Source organism: Pseudochaenichthys georgianus, chromosome 16 (assembly GCF_902827115.2).
Source record: "Pseudochaenichthys georgianus chromosome 16, fPseGeo1.2, whole genome shotgun sequence".
Taxonomy (NCBI): domain Eukaryota; kingdom Metazoa; phylum Chordata; class Actinopteri; order Perciformes; family Channichthyidae; genus Pseudochaenichthys; species Pseudochaenichthys georgianus.
In genome coordinates, this window is record NC_047518.2 from 8963030 (window position 1) to 8989526 (window position 26497).

General features: G+C 42.1%; 1 protein-coding gene across 2 annotated transcripts; it reads right to left on the minus strand.

The window, feature by feature from the left end:
- On the minus strand, positions 1–24732 carry hace1 (HECT domain and ankyrin repeat containing E3 ubiquitin protein ligase 1). 2 transcript variants are annotated; one of them, XM_034103415.2, is made up of 25 exons: positions 24458–24732; positions 23629–23683; positions 23289–23378; positions 22477–22581; positions 22264–22339; positions 22021–22152; positions 21300–21382; positions 19502–19598; positions 19307–19408; positions 18915–19021; positions 18248–18398; positions 17301–17375; positions 15529–15833; positions 14234–14302; positions 14015–14102; positions 12529–12640; positions 9302–9399; positions 9094–9181; positions 8736–8885; positions 7602–7798; positions 4706–4837; positions 3424–3522; positions 1516–1586; positions 1315–1428; positions 1–200 (listed from the first exon to the last, which is right to left on the minus strand). In XM_034103415.2, the coding sequence occupies exons 1-25, from the start codon at positions 24543–24545 to the stop codon at positions 98–100; spliced, it is 2787 nt and encodes a 928-aa protein (XP_033959306.1). In that variant the 5' UTR covers positions 24546–24732; the 3' UTR covers positions 1–97. The 2 variants fall into 2 exon arrangements, with proteins under 2 accessions (XP_033959306.1, XP_033959307.1); XM_034103416.2 differs by lacking the exon at positions 17301–17375.
- Positions 24733–26497: the final 1765 nt, after the last annotated feature.

Genomic DNA, 26497 nt, shown 5'->3' on the forward strand with positions numbered 1-26497 from the left:
TGCTCCTCTACAGCAGCTCATTGGTCAGCAGCGTTCCCTTTGTGATGTCCAGCATGAGCAGCGCCCGACTGCACGGAGCCGTCTGCACGCACTGTGTTCACGCCATGGTGTAGCCGTAGCTCCCACAATGCAGTGCGACGAGCAGCCGGTCTCTCAGGACCTCCTGGCTCGGGTACTCTGGGAGTTTCAGCATGTTGATACTGTGAGGAGGAGGAGGAGGAGGAGGAGGAGGAGGAGGAGGAGGAGGAGGAGGAGGAGGGGGGAGGAGGAGGGGGGGGAGGGGGAGGAGAGGTGTTTCTTTAGTCGTGACAGAAGAAAGAGCTGCGTTGATATGAATAACCTGACAGCAGAGACACACTGCCCTCTAGTGCCGGGCAACACCTGTCCCTCAGCTCAGGCTGCTGGGGGACAGGCCGGGGACAGGCCGGGGGAGACGGAGAACATGTCGTCCCTTATTCAAAATAAATGGGATTTCCAGCAAAGATCCAACGTTACAACATACTTTAAAAGCACATGCCGTCACAAGCCTCTCAACACGGAGGGAACGAGTCTGGAGTGAAACCATGGCTAATGTTCCAGTCCATCGTCGTGGCCTCGAGTTTAAAATATGATATTTCTGTGTGGGAAGCGGGAGTAGGTAGGCGACTAGGCGTGCTGCCGGAATGTGCTTTATTGCTTCCATTAAGACTACTTTTAAGAATCCAATCAGAAATCCTTTTTTGTAAATTGAACTGCTGCGGGACAAATAAAGGATCTTTGATTTCATTCTTCTTTTTTGTTCTGATTGTATTTCTGCTTTTTGAAACTGTAGTATGTGCGCGTGTGTTTCACTGGTGGTGTCTCGGCTGCCGCCTGGATAAGCCGAGTGAAAGGCAGCTTTTCCTATCAGTACGATCTCTGAGCCGAGGACACGTCTCTGATGTCTTGGCTGAACAGCACAGTGACCACTTTGAAGGTCATGTACAGCACTATGAACTTTGTTTGATCAGTCATCAGGAATAACAAACAAAGGGGTTGGCCATATCTGAGCATACTTGCCTACCTAGAGACCTCAGAAATCGGGAGCATTTCAAAACCACCGCGGGGGGGGGGGGAGACATGCTGTACATGGTCCCAGGCTGGGTTCGAACCCCGGCCGGCGGCTCTATCAAGTGGGCAATATGGTGACCAGGTAGCTGTCATTGTTTGTAATATTAGAATTAAGATAGAGACTTGCTATATTTTTTGTTTAAATGACAGTTCTTCGCCACCTCTTTGGACCTTAGCCTCTCCGAGAATAGAGATGGTTCCCTGAGCACTGACAGCGAGCCTTACCAGGTGCTGGCGGTCGGCAGCAGGTTGGAGGTGAATGGCATTGCAGCGATGCTGAACTTCTGTAGCCCGCTGCCCCCCATCAGGAAGGCGAAGCCCCCGTGAGGAACCCTGGAGCTGGTGGAGAAGGACTCTCTGTTACCATACGATGAACATTCACACATTCTTCTTTGTCTACCACTTTATTGAAATCAGCACACGGACCTTCCAGTGACAAACTGAAGCAGCAGAACCCGCTCCTCCTGGGTCAGACTGTGCACCACCTCCCAGAACCACTGCAGGACACACAGGAGCTCATTCAGAGGACAACATTATAACACCACACGGCTTCGTTAAACAATAGATTCTGATTGGTCCATTTGGATATGCCAGAGGTTGTTCATTTTCGCTAACAGAGCGTTGCTAAGGAGGACAGAGCGTTGCTAGGGAGGATCAGGGGACTATGTGCAGGCATATCAATCTGCAGAAAGAAGTCTGGTGAATGTAATGTCAGTAAGAAAAAGAGCGCTGGACGTCACATAAGTCAGACAGGAAGTTAACAATAAAGGGAACAGCAGGAGAAGACAGACAGGAAGTCAACACTAACAGGAACATGGTATGGGCTCAGTGCTGCCGTCATTTCAAGTTACATTGCTGTTGCCGTGGTTCCAGCCGTTTGGAAGCAGTGGAACGGAATATTCATCAATATTTCAGATTTTTATAAATCGTTTTTTATTCCCTGCGTGACAACTTTCTACTTTCCTAAAATAGCGTGTCTGTCATAATTCATGATTAAAACTGACACATTATTCATATTATTTGATCAATAGAAAAAAAACACATTTGCCAGCATTGCAGAGAAGAAACATAGTGTGTCAGTAGCAGCATGTTACTGCTATCCCACCCACGTTGGTCCATCACAATTCTCTTTTTTTGATGTCGTGCGGGTAGATGGCATCGGTGTGCAACTTAGCGTGACAGCCCAACCATACTCACCAAGCTCAAGATCCATCTTATCTTGGGATAAGTAAACATGACGCACGCTGCTGCACACTTTATAGTATCATATGTCCATAATCTTTTTGGTTTTTGTAGTTGATATGTCTATAATAAAGTATTCAACTATATTCAGTATTTTCCATATTGTGTTTTCTTTGGATACTTTATATTCGTTCTAGAGTTGATATGTATATACCATATACACTGGTTTTGTTTATCTGTCATTTGATCCTATTTGTACTTTATTTTCATTAATCCGTTCATTTGTTTGTAAATTGTAAGTTTGACCGTTTCATTTACAATACTTTCTGCCACAATATTTAAATCATCCCCTGAACTAAAGACTTGTGTCAAACAAACATTTGAGTAACTTGGACTTTTGACAAATGTCATTAATATACAAAAGAAAGAGTTTAGATCCCAACACTGAACCTTGTGGGACTCCACGTCTAATCTCTATATATTCAGATGTATTACCAGCTAATTGTACATATTGTTGTCTATTATCCAAATAACTACTCAATCGTTCTGACTAATTCAGCATTTGACTCTTTTCAATAAAATAATCAAGTTTTTACAGATTGTTTAGGGGGCTCTCTATCTATTCGTAATAATTCATCATAATCATTCAAGAGTGAATGGCAAGTCCATTTATTTACCCCCCCTAGTATTGTCCCTGTAAGCTTGGAACATTTGAACACATCACTGAACACAGAAACATTACACCAGGTTCAAAGTACGAGGTACCTGTCGGGGTGATATCCAGGTTCTGAGGCATTTTAGAATTTGCTGTTTTAAAAGTGTTTTTAGTTACTGTAATTAACAGACGGTGATTTCTGTTGGTTTGACTTTTGTAACAAGAGGCCGGCAAGGGCAGTCATTTCCCCCAACTCCCTAACTACTGCAATATATATATTTGTACAATGTATTCGTGTTATTAAAGCTGCTTCTTCACTACTTGAATATGTTCACTTGCTTTTATAATGCTGCAACTTATATTTTTATTATTTATTTCGATGTGTACATGCACTATGATGAACAGAACAAATCACATTTTAAATAACATGCAAACTGCAAAGCTTCATGGATACATGTAGTGTGTGTGATGTCAGACAGAAGAAGAAGAAAGCCCACCTTGATGACCGGCTCCTGAGGGTCGTAGCCACTGGTGTACTCTGTGTTCCTGTACCAGTCCTCCACATCCACCTCTGGCATCCCTGACAGCAGGAGCTCCTACACACACACACACACACACACACACACACACACACACACACACACACACACACACACACACACACACACACACACACACACACACACACACACACACACACACACACACACACACACACACACACAGAGTAAAAATGACCTCTCCAGCTCTCAGTCCACTCCCTGTGTTTTGGTCCGATAGGGACTTGAACCGGCGACCCTTCGTTTCGCCCGCCTATAGATGTTGCAGTTAGATTTCTTAACTGGTTGTAAAGATCTTTACCTGAATAAATGTTCCGATATCAATTCCAATAGCTCAATGAAGTGTATTCATATTTATTAATAATGCTTTTTTTTATTCGTATTACAAATATTTAGACCTCAATGTGTAGAAATAATTGTATCTTTATGTAAGGAAACTGAGCTGGCTTTCTGCTGGGATTGAACTGTAAGCGGAAACACTACAGTTATATATTTTTGTAATAAGAAACAGTATTTCATGTGCATCAGTCGGCTTTTGTAATCTTATTATTTGATTGAATTGTTCCTCTTTCAACAAAAATGTAGGTATATTTTAGACAATGTTATTGAGGGACAATTCTTCTACTACTGCTCGTGACAGACATGTATGACTTTCAGCAGCAGAACAACACATTGGTCTTCCAGTGAGGCTGAAGGAGGCCGTGTGAATCTGAGTTCATATAAGCTACGGTTAATAAAAGGTACAGGGCTGCAGTTGGTTTGTTTTAAACAATCTTTGGACAACAATACAGCTCTATAGCACAGAGGAAGAAGATATTTCAGGCTTTGGAAACTCACACATTAGTAAACACTTTCATTGTTGGTTTGACTCTGTAAGGGGATTCTTTCAGTCGATCGGAGTGACAGTGATGAGCTGTTCAGATGTCCTGCGATGACAGCGAGTCCGAGGCATGTCCGACAAACGCACGCTGGGATAATCATCATGCTACAATATTGATCCTCGCACAAGTGAGGACATGAAATCTGCCGACACACACAGAAAAAACCCTCTAATGGAGTTGGAAGGAAGGACGGGCTTCAAGGTGACCCTAGCACCCTGCCCCATCCAGACATGGCTAATCAATCCCTGCATCAGAGCCGAGCGGGCAGGCAGGAAAATGGCAACAGTGAGAGAGGTCGGATGAGAGAAGTAGAAAGAGACGGGAGGAGGATGACTAACCAATTCGTATTCATCGAAAAGTTGAATGAGCGAGGGGAGGATGAACGTGTGGAATCCTTGCAGGAAGGCGTTTATCTGAGGCTGGATGGCCCGCGTCATCCTCAGCTCCGTCACCAGCTGCACGTACTCGGCCTGAGAGAGGACGCACAAACAACCGCGGATCAGAGTCCCCACGTACTCACACTGATAGATAAGAGTCAGAACTCATACATAGTTATTCACTCGGCTCCTGCTTCTCCTGCTTGGAGACAGTGCCCTCTGCAGGAGCACTGCAGTACTGCACCCTGTAATTGGGACTCTTCGTGGCAATTAGCTGGAGCAGAGATCAATCGCTCATAAGAGACCAACTTCAGATGAATATACTAGAGGGGAACTTAAATTTCCCATTAATTATGCATACTTTACTCTGTCATAAACAACATACACGTAAGACGCCAGTCAAAACTTTAAAACCAAAGAGAAAGAGCCAGTCTAAAATATGCAGATTGTAAGATGTTTTAATGGTGGACGCCGCATATTTAAATCAACCCAATCTATGAAAATGACCTGACGTTTGGCAAAGCTTAGTGTTCAAAGTAAGCTGCTTTCAAACAGCATATGTTTGGGTACCTAAAGTCTTTAGGCACACAACCTGCTGCTAAATATACATCACCTTACAGGAACTTCATTTAAAAAAGGGGTAGTTTGAAATGTACTTCCTTCTTGCTGAAAGTTAGAGAAGATTGATACCACTGATTCAGATAAATGCTAGTCAGCGCAGCTTAAAAAAAGATTGGAAACAGGGGAAACAGCTAGCTTAGGTCTGTTTCATGGGATTTAAAACCCTGTCACTTACTAATAATGCTAACTAATTCATATGTTAGATGTAATTTGGTACAATGTGTAAAAATATCAAATAACCTTCTATAAAAATACATTTTTACTAAAAATGTTATGCATAGTTAATTCTGTCAATTATCCCGGCCATATTTAACATTTAAACATCGCAACTAACACTATCAAACCTGATTTTCTAAAGAAGGAAAGAAGTGTAGCCTCTTGACATTCAGCCCTGTTTTTAAATTGAAGTTAAGTCAAGTTGACATCAAGTTTCCATGACGACAAGAAACCAGGTTACTCGAGAAACAGCATGTAGAAAATTGGACAACAGGTTTACATGCAGTTTACTGACCCCCTCTCCTTGAGTAGTGATATATGTGGCTGCATTTAAAGGAATGGTATGCTCATGACACTCATTTTTTAAAAATTATCATCCGATAAAACAGACCAGTCTCTGCCAGTCTCTCTCTCTTTTTTTTTTTTAATCCGATGACATTATCAGTGATTTTAAACTGATTATATACCGAAATAACATCAACACTGTGGGCGCCGCCATTTCCCGGACGTGACGTAATCCATGCGTTTGGTTTTCGAGGACACGTTGATCTCCATGTTATTTACTGTAGTTTCTCTATTCAAATATGCCTCACTGTATCGTGAAATATTGCCATAATTCTGATAGGAACAATCCACGGAATGCTCGGTTCCATCTGTTGCCAAAAGGTAAGCGTAAGAAGTACATTCGGAGGCAGTGGCTAGCGAAATGTGGCCGGCCCGAACCGAGAGATTTACAGGCTCATGTATGCAGCGAACATTTCAAATTTCCGGACGACTACTCTGAGAGTATGATCAAACATAACATGGGATTTAAAGAACAACCATTACTCAATGGAGATGCAGTACCATCGGTCTTTCTGGTGTCATCACCGACCAGGACACCAGTTCGGCCAGTAGAGAAATCGCCCTCTGCAAGTGTGAAGCGACGGAGGAGTAGAAGTAGTGCTCGGAGTAAGAATAAGGTATGTTATAGCGCATTTCCATTGCAGCGGCTAGCCCCGTTTTAGCGTCCAGGCCAGGACAGTTTTTGGTGGCCTTTCTATATAGCGTAGGACCGGCTAGTGTGTATTTCCCCCCAGTTTTTCCGGCCCCATAAAATCGTGATTCTATGGCCAGGGACAACGAAGCTGAGTATGCTAAACTAGAGAGGGAATCGCTAGCAAGGGTGGTACTACATGCATACATATAGTATCTTATATCATCTTCCCATTATACACACATGCATTTCCAAACATTTGGACTACCTATGTTGCAAATGTATTATCTCTTCAATTTACACACGGCATCTATTGCACGTCTGTCCGTCCTGGGAGAGGGATCCCTCCTCTGCTGCTCTCCCTGAGGTTTCTCCCATGTTCCCTTTAAACTGGGGGTTTTCTTCGGAAGTTTTTCCTTGTACGATGTGCGGGACTAAGGACAGAGGGTGTCGTATTGTCATACTGATATGTATGGCTGAATTCCCCCATCCAATCTCTTCACATTGGTCAAAACTTGTTCCTCTGCTGACGAGTCCGAACTGAAATACTCCACCATGTTTCCGTGTGTTGACAAAGTGAACGCATGGATGACGTCACGACCATCACGTGACTACTGAAAATGGCAAACATAGCGGCGGCCAGACGGAATATACAGGTCTTGATAAAAAAGAGCTATAAAATCATTATTTACCGGGGAATATCGCTGATTTCTTCAGGGTATGGTTTAAACATAACGTTTCACTAAATACTGAAGTTTTGATTAATTATCTAATGAGTGGACCATTCCTTTAACTTCCTCAAAGGACAGGCTGTGTAGTGAGAGCACATTGCTTTTCTTACGACCACAAAGTGTCAACATAATAGACTTTTTAGCGCGTTTCCAACCTGTTATCCATCCCTCTTTTTTTCTTTTTCGGACCCTTCTGGAGTATCCTAATCCCAAGTGGAAGAACCTGATCTCTATTTTACCTATAATGAATATAATATGAATGTAAAATAAACCACTGAACGTTGCCCTGCCTCTGCGTGTGTTTGTGTCTGACCTTGTTTTCCTGGGTGACGAGAATGCTGGTCCCTCCCAGTTTAAGCGGCATTTCCTCCATGGCCCCGAACACATCCGTCTCTACGGAGAAGGTGAGCTCCAGACCCAGATCACTGATGTCGTTGTCCAGAATCCACTGCAGGTTCTTGGCGTACTCTGGATCGATTGACGACACGTCCTGGTAGTTCACTGGGATGCCTGCACAACAGATGCACAACAGCATGAAGAATCAGCCATCAGGAGGCCGTTGCAGAAATGTTGTTGTGAGGATAACCCAAAAGGTTCAAACACTTGGTCCTCACAAGTACAGCTAAACAAACATTCAAAGACACACACACACACACATCTGCTATACGTGTGGGATTTATTTATTTTGAAAACGTGTGTTTTAACAAAACATTTCATCTTTGATATTCACTAGGGTTCAACATCTATACAATCCAATCCTGTATTTTTTGTAAACAAATTAACTAACTTTAGAATAATAATCCAGGAATAAATGACATGTAATAATACGGATCCTGCTATACCTAGAAACCTTAAAAATGACCCCTAGTGGTCCGTGAGTATATTGGTAACATTTCACATTTGAAATAAATAAATTTAAGTTTTCCGCACTCTCGCGGGATTATCTCCACAAAGGAGCGATGTTAAGTTTCACTTTTGATTGCATGAAATAGCCCAGCGCAACACCTTCATCACACATGTTGCCACTTGTTTGTACCATTTTCAGGTGATTTGTAATCTGTTCTAGAAAAACGATGTGTTTTTTGATATTTGTGGAGTTAGGTGGTCCGCGAGTGTTTTTTAGTGGTTAAGTCCTTGGTATGAAAAAGTTTGAGAAACACTGCTCTAGCTGTTCCTGTGTGTACTGTTCCCATGTATCGATAGCAACCAGCCACATTGTTGTTGTTGTTGTTACAGCTCTTAGATCTGAAGTTATAAGCCGTGCCTTTCTTGTATATTCAACCATCACATGGCAGAGGAAGTCACGCTGATTCCAGCTGTGTGTGTATGACATGTTATGCTAGTAATAACACTTTAAAAAGGTTAAACACAAATGGCCCAATCATTTTATACTATCAACCAAGACACTAGTGTGACTCTTTTCCACAGACATGAGAGTGTTCTTTACCCAGAATGTGTTTGTAGAAGGAGCGGGTGAAATAGATGTTGACCAGCTGCCGGTGGTAAAGAGCCAGACCGAGGATCTGACCCGCAAACTGAAAGTAGTTTAGGTGGTCCGGGTTCACCGACGAGTTACTGTTGGGCTGAAAAGTGGTGCCTGTGAATTGCACGCACACGCGCGCACACACACACACACACACACACACACACACACACACACACACACACACACACACACACACACACACACACACACACACACACACACACACACACACACACACACACACACACAGTCATTCTACAGGATTAAGTTCGACATAGTCACACTGCATGTTGTCAGGGTAAAAGGAAACACCATGTACCATCAGCTGACTGTGTGAACAGACCGTAGTCTGGGTTGATGATCTCATTGGACAGGACGTCAAACCACTCCCGGACCACCCCCTGACCCTGGGACACAGAAACACACAGGAAGAGAGATCAGACATGGGACTGGAGCTCTTTTATTCATCAGCTGACTGCTGGAACGGAAAATGATTCATGCGGTGTGATATGAATTCAGAAACCCACCATCCCCTCCTCGCCATGGAAACGAACAGCGATGCCCTGTTTGAGTTTCTCATTGGTGGACTTAGCAACCATTTCACAGCTACTCCTGAATATAGAATCTGTTGGTGAGGGCAAAAAAAAACTAGAATTAGTCTACTGTAGAGTAAAACATGTAGGTGAAAAATATGTCGAGGAGAGATGGAGAATACGGTCGTCCGGGGATGTTTTTAGACCAGGGCTCTCCAACACGTCGGGCAGCTTTTCAGTAGCTCGCCGCTCGATTATCGATTATAGCGTAGTAAGGTTGCTTCTTGATTTTTCGGCCGCGGCTGGACAATAACGTTTTTTTATTTTAGAATTGTTTCTGTCACACGAATATCAAATTGGTCGGTGACGCAGAGATCAAGGAACAGACGTGACAGCGGCTGGGCGACGACACCACACACGGACCAGTCTGCTTTCTCCAGTAGCACCAGTCAGAACCAACAGCAGAATGACCCGCTCTGAATCAGTCCGTGTCGCTGCGGCTCAGAGACACACAGGGAGGGATTTGTGTTTTTTGAAAAACACTCGTTATCGTCATGTCAGGTTTTTGGTGGATTTAATCAAGTCTTGGATTGCAGAGTATGAATGTCCTCTTGCTATTTTCAGTTGATAAATACTTGTGTGAAGTTTGTGAAGGCAGGAGGAAAGCTTCCGCGATCACCGTCTCCTCTCCGTTCCTCCAAACCCCGCCCCCTCCTGAAAATAATGAGTGACAGGCTGATAGTGACCTGATAGAAACGTTATTATTCACTTAATCACTGATTGAGATGATGAAGCTAACTTAGTCTCATACATTCATGGGATCAATGTAACAGTAAGACAGAGAATGTAAGTGTGCACCCACATGCACTATTTTTGTTTTTATAATGCTGTTGTAAATACTCCTCTTGTCTGCTGTGTTCAGACTCAAGTCATGTGTGAGGCCTCATTCAAGACATTCAGTGTCCTTTTTTTAACAGAAGACCGTTGCTAGAAGCTGCAGCTAGACTGCAAAAGTATTAGTTTTTTGTTTTTGAGGATGGAACAATTTCACACACAGATATAGGGAGGCTAGACCTGTACAATTGATTAATTATGGTTTATAATTTCATGTCAAGACAAAGAAGAAGAAGAAGAGAAAGATGGCTGAACTGTTCAGTGTCGATCCTGTGGAGATGGAGGTTATAAATCTCCAAAATCATGTTCAGCTGAAGTCTCAGCAAAAACATGCCTTGTAGACTCAGACAACTATAAGAACATCACCAAGCAGCACTGAACATACTGCTTTATTTGGTTCTGTTCTACAGACCTTTGTGAAGCAGCTTTTTCTGGCATGAATGTCATGAAATCTAAATACAGAACAAGACCGACTGATGAACATGAATGACTCTATTAGAGTGAACCTAAGTGGGTCCAGCAGACACCTGTATGGTGGACTCCATGCAGCGCCATTCATCTCACTGACTGTGAAAAAGAGTGAAGGCACTTATTTGACCATAAGTGCATAAGATGCTTGTCAGGTGGTGATTAAGGACATGTATGTGAATGTTCAGTGACTTACTGGGCCATAATATTATGTGAGAACTTGTCGTTTTCTTGGACCTTGATGTGAAGTTAAGATTTGTGTTAAGCTTTAGGTTTTGCAATTTCGTACGTGTACAAAAGCATAGCTTAATTCAACTGATGAGTGCTATGTGAATAAATGTAAGTGATGTGATGGAAGTAGCTCTTGGCCACTTTCATTTTTTCAAAGTAGCTCTCAGATGAAGAAAGGTTGGAGACCCCTGTTTTAGACCATAGCAGCTTGAGGCGTTCTTTTGGGATTGTGATCTGAATGATTAAAAGATCTTTAGCATCGATAAGACCGACATGAGGGGTGCAAAAAAAAGTAAACCAATGTGGTGATACAGCGGAAGTGCCAACAGTGAACTGTTGTTAGCCAACATGCAAGTTTGTGTTTCTGCTAGATTACTAGACAAAAAGATGTGACAATATAACATGCGATGTCTCATGGTATTAAAAAGTCATGGTTTTATAACTCAAGCTGACCTATCCTTCATCAGGCCATCTCACATGTATCTTTTATACCGTAGCCCTCTGACCCCCCCTTCCCTCGAATAAAAGAGTTATTACGTCACAGCGTATATTTCAGCGGAATATCAAAACAACGGTCCGGGGTGCAAAATGCATCAATGACTCTACCACACAAAACAACACCTGTAGATAACCCAATTTGTGTTCTTTGAAATTGAAAAGGATATTGCATCGTGTTTGTTACTTTCGTTGCCGTTGTATGTCTTAAGTGTAATTTGGCTTGGCTTCCTATTTTTTATGGACATGCTTTTATTTTGAAGGCGAGTTTACGCTGTTGACAGGATGTTGTTGTCGCTATGGAAATCTTGACCCGTTAGCATAACACATGCATAAACTTCCCAGCGGGCTGAACTCGTCCACGATAATGAAGCCCACCCATTTAGAGGGACGGTATGATAGGTCAATTATACTGTCAGTTGACATTACTCGCTCGTTGAGTTACCCTAGCTGGACCACCAATCAGCTCCTGTCTTCACCTCGCAGAGACGAGCTTCTTTCATTTAACCCTTCACATTCCAACAGAAACTGAATAGGCAGATTCGAAGGATTTATTTATTTGGAAATGTTATTTTAAATACAATTAAATCAAGTTATTTTGGTAAAACTAATGAAAAATATAACTAGAGGGCCCTGATGGCTCGCCACTGTAGTCACTGAATGTTCACACTGTGCAACAAGTGGCACATTTCCACTCACTAATTCTATGGGACTCCAAATCCCGGAAAAGCCTTTCAGTTCCTGTTTTTAGCCTTGCAGTGTTCATTCACAGCTATGCAACCATTATGTAGTTTGTTTTTAACCTTATGTTAGCTTTTCATTTCTACCGATTGCATTCATGCTTCAATATCTCAAAGTGATGTTAATATGTGGAGATTATCCTGCGGAGCGAAATGTAAAACAATCGTAAGCGTGTGTTTGCCACATATCTAAATCCACTAGGGAAATCCTATTTCTTTTGTTTTTGGGAGCCATTGCGATGCTTACTTCCTGGTGAGCCATTCAAACACACGTCATCACTGCACCACTCTATAAGAAAGGCTTCATCACATGAGTTTGTAAATATCATCTGTGAATGGAGTTCCTCTGATCACCATGCACTTCCTGTGTTCATGTGTGAAGAAGCTGTGTACCTCTGTGGATCAGCAGGATGTCGTTCTCGTTGACCGGGCGATGAACCATGTCTGAGTCTGGCTGGCCGGCATGCAGATGCTCGTAGAACCACTCACAGCGTTCCTTGAAGGGCTGAGGAGAGAAAATAAGACTTCATCTCACGCTGCACAGCACTTTCCTAAACTAATTACCACTTTGCTGCGCTTTCAACTCTCAGACGGAGGATGTTTCAGTCTCTACCGACGGCTGGGAAAGCCTTCAGAGCTGAAACACTCGTCTGTAATACAGAGATGAGGCTCGGGTCTATTTGCATAATGTATGCCTTTGTTCTCTGAGCAGTGGAGGAAGAGTGAAGGATGAGCGTGGTAGAGTGAGAACGGCTTTTCCCCCTGGGGCTGCAGGGCGTGCTGAGAGGAATCAGGAGATGAAATCAAACTCACCAGGTTAAAGTCTGTAATTAAAACAAGGGCCTACTCCCAGGCGAGCCATAATCCATGGGTAACGAGGCTGCAGCTCAAATATGAATTCTAAAGAGTGAGAACTGCACACAACGCGCGGCAGCACTTAAAATGTATGAAGCCATACAAACGGGACTTTAGACAAGTGTTATCGCCGTGTTGTAACACCGGTGAATGATCCTGAAGTGAAGACAGGAGACTTTCAAAGTTACATTACAAAAAGTCCCTGAAGACACAAACATACACACACAGTAAATAAAGGACAAAGAAGAAGGTGAATACTTTTGGAGCCTCAGTGCAGTGTGCATAAAACGCTAATTAAACAGTGTAGGTTGAGAGGAGACATTTCTTTGGGAGATGATAAATGGTGGCCCATTTCAAAAAGTCCTGCCAGGAACCATCTATGTGAGGAGACGTTATACGAGGCATGTCAGCCTATGAATGATATTGCTTCATCATATATACATCAGTATCAGCATACACCCATAAGAAATTGCAGCAAATGTCAGACATGTTTGAGGTCATGTTGGCTTCATTGACTTAAAGGCTAAATCAGATTCATAGTTGTAATTTAGAAAAATCTTTAAATGATATATGAAGTTGTATTTATTTATTTACCATAGTATATATAACGGGACATTGACAGTTAAAAGTCATTGTTGTTTGTCGATAACATTTTACCCAAAAACCAAATATATTCAGCTTAAAATATTTTAAAAAGTAGCTAGAAAAAAACCTGCTTTATCAATTAATTCAATCATTAATTAATCATCAAAAGTGTTGAATAGTGAAATGACTAATCGATTAATCTACCAGTCACTTTGGAGGAGCGCATAGTGGCTGTCTATGAATATTTTTAAATTCAAATATATATTTGATTTGTAAAGAAACTCACATTTGAAAATAAAAATGAATATTGTATTATGAAAAAAGCAGAACTACAGCTGCTATCTATATTCTTTAATAAATACAGGGTACTTGTAATTCTTAAAAATGTGCTTCCATAAATCCCTCAACACATGTAATGAAACATTCCATCCCGTCTCACCTGGCCCTTTATGATATGCATGAAGCGCGACATCAACTCTGGACACTCCAGCAGGAAATGGAAGTGGTTGAAGATGATCTTTGGATTCCTGATGGAGAGGAGACAGAAGGAGGAAGAGGACGTGGGAAGTGATACAAGTGGCCTCGAGGCAAAAGGAAAGAGGGTTCTGGATCAAGTGTGTAGGTGCTGCCGAGCGGGAGGCTGAAGTGTGGCACTCACCTGGTCACAAAACACTTGAGCACCTCGCCATGTTTGCAAACAAACTCTATGAAGCGAGGGGACGTCATTCTGCATGAGGAGAGAGAGGGAGGGAGGAGAAGAGAGGGAGAGGAAGTGAGTCAGACGGCACAATCTCAACCACAGAATGTGTTTAGGCATTTACAAATACATATATTTTATAACTGAGTAATGGTGACTGTCGACCGTATTCTAATTTAAAAAGATTGCAGTAGAATATCTGATTTGTACGTCATTAAGTCCAGGGTCAATATGTCTGACTTGTGAGTTATAGCTCGGGCTGCAAAATAATCTAAATGGTTTGTATATCTCAATATGGACTACTGAAATATTCAAATCAAAGGAAGCACGATGTTGAATGCTACAGATGTATTGAAATAAACTTCTGAAAGTATTGTGGCCAAAAGATCTAACTGAATTTGTGTGGTACAGCAACATTTTTTATTTTAAATCACACCTGATATTTTTCAACGATATTGACGACGCAAATATGATCCCTCTAATATCAGGGATCATATTGCAATATCAGTGAAATATATAATATAGTAGGTATAGGCCTTTTACTGATAATTCCTTTCATCTGGATGAATATAGTTGTTGTTGTTGTTGACTGGCCTCTGGCCTCATTGCACATGTACACTTGACCCATGGATAAGCAGCAAGTATCCTTCATTTGAATAGTAATAGAGAAATGTGAGAGCAGTATGACGTAATGTAGCATTAGCATTGGTGAGCATGTTTGTAGCCGGCGCCGCAGTGGAAGAAGTACTCCCATTTCTTACTTGAGTAAAAGTAGCACTACTCAATAAAACATTTAAAAATACTCTGTTGCAAGTAAAAGTCCTGCATTCAAAGTCTATGAGTAAAGTACAACAGACTTGGCATCAAAATATACTTACAGTACTAAGAGTAAAAGTACTCCGTTTCAGAAACATATTTAATTACTGCATTAAAAGGTGAAGCTCATTATAATCACTTGATAAATACTGCTCCTGGATATTATGTTTATTTATCAGTCGACTTGTATTTTGTTCTAGCTAATAATCTTAATCTGAAAAGTTACTATTAATGAAAGCTGTCAGATAATGGAGTACAGTACTTGAGTACACTACTGAGCAGGTGAGCCCGAAAAGATAAGGATGGTTTCACAAGGAGAGGGTTAGTATCAGCTGTGACCTAGACGCAGCTTCAGAACTCCTACAGACACGCGGTACCAACATGTCCTGTTCCTCCGTATAGTGATGATATGATATGAGGGCTGACAGGTGGCGGCTGACCCTTGTGGCATCTGACAGGAGCAGCACATGTAGAAGGCCTGGATCACGGCGCTGAGGCGGCTGGCTGTCATGGAGATAACGTCCTCCCCGTCCGCGTACACCTCCGTCTCCATCCCCGTCTGAGGGGCGAGCAGCGAGGGCAGCGAGGGCGTGGAGCCTGCGTGCTCCGCCTCCCGCTGTTTGAGGAGCAGAGAGGCTATCTCGCTGCTGGAGGAGGAAGAGGACGGGTTCTCCCTGTTCCTGTCCAGCTCTGTGGAGATAAGCACCAGCCACTCGTCCAGGGAGTGCCACAGCAGCTCCATCGGCTGTGGAGAGACACACGAGGTGAGAGATCCCTGAAGACACTTACAAGAGGTTTTACATTCAGCTCCAGAGAATGACCACATTCTGAGTAAAGCAGCATAGAAGTTGGTTTTATTAGTATGGTTTATCAAAATGACAACAACAAAATGTCCTTACTTACCTCTTTGGACAACATACATTTTATTCAGGATATGAGATACCGTACTTTTCGGACTATAAACCGCGACTTTTTCCCCCATTTTTTTGTACAGCTAACGGCCACTAGGGAACCTCCTAAATCTATGGATTTTACAGGTAAAATTAACCACCTTTAACTCTATGGGCTCTATGACCGGTCCGCGCCCGCCACCTCAGAGGCGGGCTCCAGCAGGTAGCGCGCCAAAGTAAAAGTGGAACCGAGAGACAGAACGAGAGCAAGACAGACGGACAATTTAGCTGCTGCGGCTTATATGCAGGTGCGCTTTATAGTCCGAAAAGTACGGTACTTGTCTCTGAATATTCTCCTCCATATCAGCATAATGAACAGATGTTTTGTTTGTTTGCAACGCCCTTAAACTGACAATTAAAAACAAGAAAATCTTGTAGTCCATATTATATGGTATTTAGTTCTTTGGAACTGTCTTCTATGGAAGAAATAGTCCCTGTGAAAACTTGCCATCGTCACTGTATTTGGTCGAGGCTGATATCTAACAGACAGGTGGTTTTATGTGGTCTCAAAACCACCTCTATCTGAATGGCTGGATGTTCTGTTGTTACTTGGGTGAACAAACCCTTTATAAACCTGCATGATAAGGAGGGTTTTTAGGTACTGCCTGGGCAGAATCTCTTAGAAAATGTATCTATAGCATCATCCACATCAGCAGTAAAATAAATATGTATTCATTGTATTATAGTCCTCTTTTTTTCAATAAAATATGTTTTTTATGAGCAGTTAGCAAATGGATGTGGAGCCGCGTGCTGTAGAGAAAAGCCACACATGTCTTAGCACATAATTCCTCTTCACGTGGGATAGCTCTGTTGTGTCAGGTGAGTGTCGGCAGTGTGGGAAATCTTTGAGCAGAACTAGATTACATTCACAGGATTGGAAAGACCTTAATAGATGTATGTTCTGATGTAAACATATTTAGTTATAGTGAACAAAATCATGTGTGCCAATCATGTAATATACTGTTGTGTACTGTAATGCAACAGAATGTTTGAACCATATTGCCCACCTTAAGTGTTCAAAGCCACCAACATGCAACAGTGCCCATCATCTTCAAACAGGTGATTAAACATCAGAGTAAATCATCCGTCAGATGTTCATTCAGACACAGATGGAAGGTAAACCCAGCTGACTGACCATCGTGAGTAGGGTTAAGGGAATACAGGGTTCCAGAGATCATACTTCCCAAATGTCAACATGTCAATGTTATTGACATGCAGAGGTTTGTGATTAATTGCAAAAGATGAAAATATCCATGGCTCACATCAAAGAAAGCAGAACCTGTCCAGGGACATTCATCTTTTTGTACGGTCTCCACCTCCATCTGCCTCGTAATCATCTGCAACCAACGGAGTGAATTCATGGTGCTGCTTCAGTTCAGAGGACACAGTCAGGTCAGTACGATTATTTGCCATGGATTGTGACACTGCCACCAGGACTTGCCAAAGCAAAACATGTTCAAACCCCACTCATTCATGCTTTGGAGCTGCTGTTGCTAATGCTTTATATCAGCATCGGCAAATGGCTTCCAGCACTTGGAGAAACAAAGCCACAATGCATTATCAGGAATGATTGGAGTCTTCTAGCTCGTTTCTTGGCTACTCTCACAGTATCGTTTGTTTCATTTTTATATTTCAAAAGCTGGAGAATAGGCTAGCAGACACTAAATACTCATATTTGAGTAAAAAAAAAAGTAAATAAACATTTTGATAATGGTCACGTGTCATAAAGATACATGACTAACACAGGGTATTGCAAAAAGGATAAGATCAATACCAAATTGTTGTTGCCTCCAATGTTTGTCTGTCAAAACATTGTTAGTGTTATTTTGTATCAAAAGTTAACAGCAACTGCAAAAATATATATATATTGTTTTGAATGCATGGTGCAGATTCGACCTGCTGAAACAATGCACTGCATAGTCTAGAATATATATATATATATTCTGATATATAGTGGGAACAAAAAAAAAGTACAATTATATTTTTACGATGCGTTTTATAATTAAATATCCAAGAGTAAATCATTAAGAAAATCATAATTTTAAAAGTATTATTTATGATGCAATTAAATTATTATGTTGTTGTTGTTGGAGTTTTATCCTCAAACTTGTGCAAGAACACAGAGCATAATATTACCTCCGTCTCAGCTCCTGCATAGTGCTCTCACAGCCCATCCAGATCAGTAGCATTTGCATGCAGCTCCACTCACCTTAAACACCTGGCTGCGAGGGGTCTTGTTGCCGTTGTAGCCCATATCATTGCCATTGTTTGGTGATGAAGGCCCCAGGAGGAACACATGGCAGAAAATACGAACGATTCTCAGCAGACTCTTCATCTGAGCCTCATAACTGCTGGACAGGCTGAGGGCGGAGAGAGGAAGAGGAGCTCCACCTTAGCCACATCCATGTTTAATGCAGATACATGAGACCAAGCACGCTGACACAGAGAAACGAGTACAATGCAGGGAGGCATGGTTGTATGTTGGTCATAGTGTGTGTAATTGTCTCATGTGCCTGCAGTGAGTGATGAAGAGGAGTACATTTTACTCTAATTCAACTGGATGAAAGAGAGAGCACGTATGTGTGAGAAGATCTTTAAACATCTTTGTTCCTCTATTACAAACTAAAGCAATAAGACATCAGTTGGAACCGAGACAATACAGAAAACTGTTCAATAATCTAATATCTGCAGTTGGTTAAATCTGTATTTACATCACAAGCATTATGGAATAAGTTGATGGGAACCACAGATTGTTGTTTTTATATTTCTGTTTATGTATGGGTTTAAGAAATGAGAAATGAACTGAGAACAATACGTATGCAACTCAAAAAAAAGAAACACAAACAAATAAGTGAATCCAATATGTACAATTATACCTGAGAAGCTTATGTCCATTGGTGGTAGCCACTTCAGCAAGACTGGTCAGAATCGTCTGGTAATGACTGTCACTCTGCTGAGAGACATACTCCAGAACCTGCCGGAGCTACACACCCAAACCCACCATTTTTTTGGTTTACATTTTATTTAGCTGACACGTTTATCCAAAGCAACATTCACATCACACCAATTTCCATAATTACAATTTTTATGAAGACTTTGGCTGAAAATGAAAAAAATATGTTGTATTGACAACCCGAAATGTCCTCACAAAACAGGTTGTTCCTCAACACTTGGTCCTCACAAGTAAGTTAAACAAACACATACACACACACACTGCAATGCGTGTAGAGGGGCTTATCATTGAATGGATAGTAAAAGCGTGGCTTACCATGCTCTCTTTCATTTCCTCGTTTTGTGTCATCTGTATGAGGGTCTGGAAGAGTCTGCTGTGGTGCTGGATGAGGATCTCACAGGTCTCCCCATATCCACCCTGAACACACACGAGGGGGGGCAGTAAGTGCATAACTGGAACAACACAACACTAACAGGGAAGAGTGTAAAATGCATGAGGCGGTGCCCTCACCTGCACACAGAGATCCATAGGGGTGACTCCATTCTTGTCAGCGAGGTATTTGGCTCCTCGAGAGAGCAGGATCTGCGCCGTGTCTCTCTGGCCATGGCTAAAGGAAAACACAGTAATGGATAAGTAAACTAGTAAACTATCCATTTAAGGGCGGCTGTGGCTCAGTGGATAGAGTGCTGGACTTCGAATCAGGGGGTAGCAAGTTCGAGTCCCACTGCAGTCAGCATGTCGTTGTGTCCCTGAGACACCTCACCCCAAATTGCTCCTGTGGGGATTGCCCACAGAACTGAACGTATGTAAGTTGCTTTAGATAAAAGCGTCTAACAAGTGACATGTAATGTAAAAGGTATTTAAGAATATCATTGGACAGGTCACAATACAATCATTGTTTCTGTCATCCGGTCAATTGACCATTTTTTACTGGAAAATATGCTGAAGTCCGACTTATTTAAAACTCTGCGTTGGCTACATTCAAGACGTGACACATATGCAGAGTGTATCTTTTTAGAGGCCTACTTTTTTCTTACATTTGTTGTAGTTCATTAGAGTTAACATAGCTATAGGGAAACTGTTACTGTTGCTTTGCAACTGCCAGTACCAAAACGAATGCAGACAGAAACGTATAACTGCCACTGTGCCCATTGTCAATCATATCCTATACATTGGTTCAACTCAAAACATATATAGACACGGTACGACGCATTTCTATGAAAAGGTTCCTGCACCCCGAGTGTGAAAAGTCTAAAAGAAGACTGGCCTGATTGTACAGTGGATCACAGTGGTGCACTTACAAGGCACTTTTACATACATGCATTAAGTATAGTGGAAGGGTGGTGTTGCAGCAACCAACAGAACATATTAGAAATCTACATGCATTGATGTCACTCTTTTATAGCTTAACTATATCTTTGTACGCTCCATAAACAGAACGTATTTGACAGGAATCTTTCCAATTTGTGTGTGACATTGAAACCTTCCAGGAGTATATACTAGTCTGACATGAGATTTAAATCCAGTGAAAGCCTCTCTCTAAAAGCGTTGGAAGTCTTCATGCTTCAGTACATATCTGCTAGTGAACAGTGAAGATAAGGTGGAGGAAGACAAGTGGGTGAGTTAGGGGTATTTCACATCTTAGTTGAATACTTGATTGTGATTGGCCAATTTGGATGTGCTGCTATTTCTCTATGCTAAGGACAGTAGGATCATAGGAGCATATCCAGACATATCAATCTGCAGAAAGAAGCCCGGTAGAATGAACCTCAGCCGTGGCCCAAAACACATTACGGCCCGTCCACACAGCGGCGTGCGTTGACGCTTCCCCATTCACTTCGAATGGGGTGACGTCACTTTTAGCCAAAATGCATCGTGGGAAGCGACGTGGAGCGTAGCTGGCGTGTCTCGCTGCAAAAGTTGAGCAATGTTCAACTTTTGACGCCTCGGCGAGGCGTCAGCCAATCGAATCATATGCCAGTACAAGCTCTCTAGCCAATCAAACCGCTGCTTGTGTATCGGGGGCGGGAGATTCATGTGATTGGTTGTTGGTCGAGTGTCAGACACGCCCGTCGGCAAGCGTCAACGCACGCCGCTGTGTGGACGGGCCGTCACTGGCAGTGTTTAAAGACAGGTTCATGGAAAATAAACTTTGATCAGTGTTGCTGTCGTTTTAAGTTACGTTGGCACAGTTCCATCCATTGCTTCTGGAACAGACTACTTGTTCTTAGTGGAAGCAATTAAATCAATATAGTGTTGCAGGATAATCTGTAGCAAGGTTTGAAAATGACATGGCGGATGACATCACCTGCAGGCGAAGTAAAGAGGCGTGGCTCCGGAGACGTTGGGCCGGTTGATGTCGGCTCCACTGTCCAGAAGACACAACACCGTCTAACGGACACAACACACACTCATCATACTGGAAGCGTACTGGGTGATGAGATAAAACCAACGGAGGTGAAAAACACTTGTAATTGTAGTAGTTTCTGTAAACCCAATACGTAATGGATAAATGATAAAAGGGTTACAAGGTTATCAGGAAATCTGGTATATTTTAATATTTCTGGACAGGAGATCCATCCAAATAATGTGTATTGTGCTTTCAGTTTCAAGTATCCACAACACAGCTTTTGAAATACAGAGTTAATATTCTGTATATCTGCATTATAATCCTTACTAAAAACACAATGTGTTAAATATCTTAAAAAACAACTTCTACTTGCAGAAATCTTGCATTCTGACTGAGAACATCATTTTGATGAGCTCCTAAACCACAGTAAGGCATCACTATTCTTTCAGTGGGTCCGAAGAAATATGGATCAAACAGTGAAGCAACACAAAGGCGGAAAGTAAATGTATTTCTTACCGTGAGCTTACAGGGGCCGAGTACCACTACTTGTTAAACACATCACGTAATGCCCTTACAGCACAGACCCTAAGGGCCTAGGAGCCTATCAAGCGACCACACGCAGCTGAAGTGCATGGTGACACTGGTATTTCATAAGTAAGATGTTTTCTAATTGGCTCACAGTTTTGTGTCCGTTCTGACAGGCCACGTGTAGAGCTGTCTGCCCCATGGCGTCCTCCACGTCCACGTTGGTGACGTGCTGCACCAGATCGTGGAGCAGCTCCGTCCTCCCGTTGACCGCCAGCCAATGGATCTACAGCACAGCGTCACACCAGTCATTAGGACTGCAGGTAACACTACAACCATTCCATTAGCGAGGATTACAATGATATTAATACACTATGAGCAGCCAGGGGACACTTACAGCGGTCAGACCCTCATTGTTGCAGATGTTGACATCAGCATTAAATTCCAGAAGTTTGCCCATACACTTCTTCTGGCTGAGGAAAGAGTGGAGGGATGTGTTAGTTTCATAACCTAAAGTCACTCTGTTTCAGGGGTGGAATGTAATGAAGTACGTTAAAACTGAACACAGCACAAACATTTAAACAGGTTCAATGTATGTTGGTGTTCTTACCCGTTCCTAGCAGCGAGGTGCAGGGGGGTGCAGCCGGAGATGTCCTGGTAGTTTGGGTTGGCCCCTCGCTTCAGCAGCAGAACCAGACACTCCACTGAGCCACAGCTGAGAGAGAGAGAGAGAGAGAGAGAGAGGCTTAAAACACATCCCCCCCCTCTCAATATCTGACACATCATTATTTCATTTTTTAGCAACCACATTATAATATATACCCTGAACCAAAAAATCAAAAGTGGATTTGAAAGATTCCAAAAGTATATTTGAGCAGCAGTGACAGTGAATAGTCCAGCCTTATATAAATGTATAAACCTATGATATATAATAATTCTGACCTCAGAAAAAGTGTTCATTCAGCGATGAGGGCTTAATGTGCATAGGTATTTGTCAACACGCATATGTTTGCGTGTTGCCATTTTATTTGGTGTGTATTGTTTATCTTATTCATTTATATAAATATAAAATAATATTTTATTTTTTTTAAATGATCATTTGTCCTGCTGTTTTGTCCACTGAAAGGCGCACTGCTTCGTCTGTGCACCAATGTAATAATGCACCAACCACACAAAACACACTGAGTGGGACATTTTCAAGTTTAAATGTCAACTGCAAAAAGTCTCTCAAAGACAACCTATCCGAGGAAGACGCTGGTTTCTACATCAGCTCAGTCCATGTGCAAACCCATACCCACACATCTGCAGTAGGCTAATATTGGCTGGTCTCCCTCTCATTGGGCCTTCTGTGTTTTCATATACTACTGGCAGACTTCAAGGGTGCACTTCCTATTAAATAAGACCAGAGTGAGTATATCTTACTTGGCAGCGATGTGTAGCAGACTCCTCTTCACTCGACCAAAGGCATAGTTCACATCAAACTTGGAGTTGAGCAGCAACTCTGACACTGACCTTTAGGAGAGAGGAAGGAACAAGTCAATGACTTCCTAATGAAACAACAATATGAAACAGAACAAGCAGCGAAGCGAGCCTCGATAAACGTGTTCTTCCTCTAGCTCGGAGATCAGTGTGTGTTATGCTAAAACCTACTTTGTATCTTCTTTAACTGTGTTTGTGTATGCACCATGTACAGTACACCGAGGCAAATTCCTCGTATCTTTAAATCTACTTGGCGATACATCTGTTTCTGATGCTGTCTTACCTGTGCTGGTCAGCCATGACCATCGGCATGAGTGTGTACACGGCAGTCTCATTGTCTGTGGAGGGAGGACCAGAGGAGGAATAACACTATTAGACTTGAACATTGAAACGGCATGACAAATGTAACAAGTCAATCCCCTTCTGAGTCTGAACACAAACTCACCTGGGTTACCTTGTGTTTATATAAATACATTGCATATTTGTGATTGCAGGTCAAAAAGTGGCTTAATTCTAGTAGTAATCCAGTTATTATGATAAGTCACCATTAATAGACATGTTGTTGAGGCACAGTAATTAAGAAGGGGATCGGCTTGAGAACCAGAAGGACCAAAACATCTTTGAGCAAGAAACCAAACCCCCAACCATTCGCTATTTTTAATTTAATAACAGAGTAAAAAAAGGAATTTCCCTAGGAGTTTAATAAAGTCATGAAGTATGCCTTGGTCATATAATGTATATAATGTATTAGTAAACACCTTAGAGACAATGTGCGTGTTTGCTTTGTGCTTTTTTAACAGCACAGATAAGAACATTCCAGTAACTTTTCACAACGTTGTAAGTGTACTTTATATTCATCACCCTTACTTGGTGCTGTCAAACATAACACTGAGCCTTGAGGCTGCTCCTGTATGCTAGGCTGTCTAAGCCAAAAGTCATACACTGAATACAGACCTTTTTGTATACAGTCTATGACACAGACATGTCAGTTATGTCCCCTACTTGCTGTGTAATGAAGTCAGTGACAGACAGAGGCAGGGTGCTGTCACCTCTCACTCTCTGTTTACACTGTCAGCTCCTCTGTGCTAGCTAAAGCCGTTAGCATCCTGTACCTTCCGGGAGTTCCACCGTCCTGGCCCGGCGGAGGGAGCGGGTCAGCCGGCTAAGCTGTACGTTGAGCTGCTCCATCGCCCGTTCCATTATATGTTAACCGTCCAGCTAGAGGAACCGGGGGAACAAAGCCTTGCCCGTCGAATATATGTCGTCCTAGTGGGGGGGGTGTTGTTCCTGGGCGTCGTCCATGGGCGCCGGCAGAAGGGAACCGTTCCCTCACCGACCTTTGATTTACAGCTCTTCTTTTCTCCTACCACACTGCTCTGCTGCTCCACAACCCTACTGATACTTCCTGTTGTGATGACGTTTACACGCTATGCGGTGTGGATGATGTAGCCTAGTTTCCATGGCTTAAAGTGAACATTTTTGCAGGTTATTTGCTAAATCTAAATTGTATATGTCGTTTTAAATGATGGTCAAACGTCAGGGCAGGTGAAAGATCAAGATGATCTGCCGTAATGCCAATAGATGTTATCAGCTCAACCATATAGGCCAATTGTCAGACCAACTATTCAAGGGCCAGGCTGTGTTTTTCATCATTCACTCCCTTTCATGTAGTATATTTTATTAATCAGGACCCTTAATCTGTCATTGAAGAAAACTCCCCACTATCCCACTGGGATTCTTGGAGCCATAGGCCTACGTGTAAATCCACATGTATTTTTTAAAGCTAGCATGGGTAATGTATTTTATATATTTGTAGTTATATTGTATATAATTGCTCAAAAAAGTGATTATTGCACTATGCTGAGTGAAGCAGCATAACAAAAGTAGAATCCAAGAGTGTATCTTGCATAAGATTGTAATAGTCTATCCATAGTGTGACGTAGTCTGACCGCTGCAGAAAGGAAGGACCTGTGGTATCTCTGCGCGAGACACGCGAGGTGCTAATCAGGGCCGGTCCTAGACTTTTGAGGGCCCTAAACGAGCTTTGGCTTAGGGCCCCCCTCACTCTAGCGCGTTCTCACTACACACAACACTAGTGTTAATTTCCTCAGCTATTTTTTTATTTAGTTTTAGTCTTAGTCCTGTGTTAAATTACCTTTTTAGTGTTTAGTCACCTTCATCCTGTTTTTATTTAGTCAAGTTTTAGGTTGACTAAAAGTCTGAGCATTTTAGTCTTATTTTAATCGACTAAAACAGTAAACATTTTAGTAAAGATTTAGTCGACTAAAAGTCTGAGCATTTTAGTCTTATTTTAGTCAAAGAAAACTAATTATTTTAGTCTACTTTTTGTAGTCTTTTTTAGTCATCAGATTATATAGAACATTTCAGTCAAACTAATCTAGCCAAAACCAATAATTTGTCATTTTAGTCAAACGTATTTCACAATAAGATTATATCTTGTCCTTATTTGATGAAAAACACAGGTTGAATGATTAAGAAAGCAGCTTTGCAGAGTATCTGGTCAGGTTTGTGGTGTTTTTACCAGCTGTGTTATGGCCACATTGCTTCCCTTCTGATAAAACAATGCATTCGCTTTTTTTCTCCGCCTCATTGTAGCAAAAATGGGCCCAAATATCACATCGTTTCTTTCTCCCAAGCAGTGGTGGTTTTAGACTTTTTCGTTGTCAGTAATTTCCGTCATAATCCATTATTACCCGTCGAGTGCACAATTTATCGCTAACGGGGGGGTGGTCGCGAGTGCGACGGGTGGTCGCGAGTGCGACCACTGCTCCCAAGCCCTGTTGTTGCCATTTATTTTCTGTTAAATAAGGTTAGTTAGACCATGAGTTAGACCCGAGTCTTCCTGACAGTTCATATTTTGCCGCTGCCCGGTGTAATTCAAATCTACCGCCGCGCGCAGCACAGACACACAGCTGCTGCCCTGCCACAGCACCGGAAATGGAACTGCTGGGAGAAAAACTGACTATCAGAGATGTAACGTTATCTTTGATAATATTTCGTCTCCTCATTTTTCGTCAACGAAAGTAAAGAGAGATTTTGGCATAGTTTTTATTTAGTAAACTACATTTTCGTCTCGTCACTTTTAGTCAACGATAGTGCATGATGATTTCGTTACAGTTATTGTTTACTGC

Coding starts and splice junctions, on each gene's coding strand:
- hace1 (XM_034103415.2), bottom strand. CDS start 24,545: ATGGAACGGGCGATGGAGCAGCTCAACGTACAGCTTAGCCGGCTGACC. Junction 22,340..22,476: donor CACCTCGCTGCTAGGAACGG/GTAAGAACACCA, acceptor CTCTTTCCTCAG/CCAGAAGAAGTGTATGGGCA. Junction 14,103..14,233: donor CTCAAGTGTTTTGTGACCAG/GTGAGTGCCACA, acceptor CCTCTCCATCAG/GAATCCAAAGATCATCTTCA.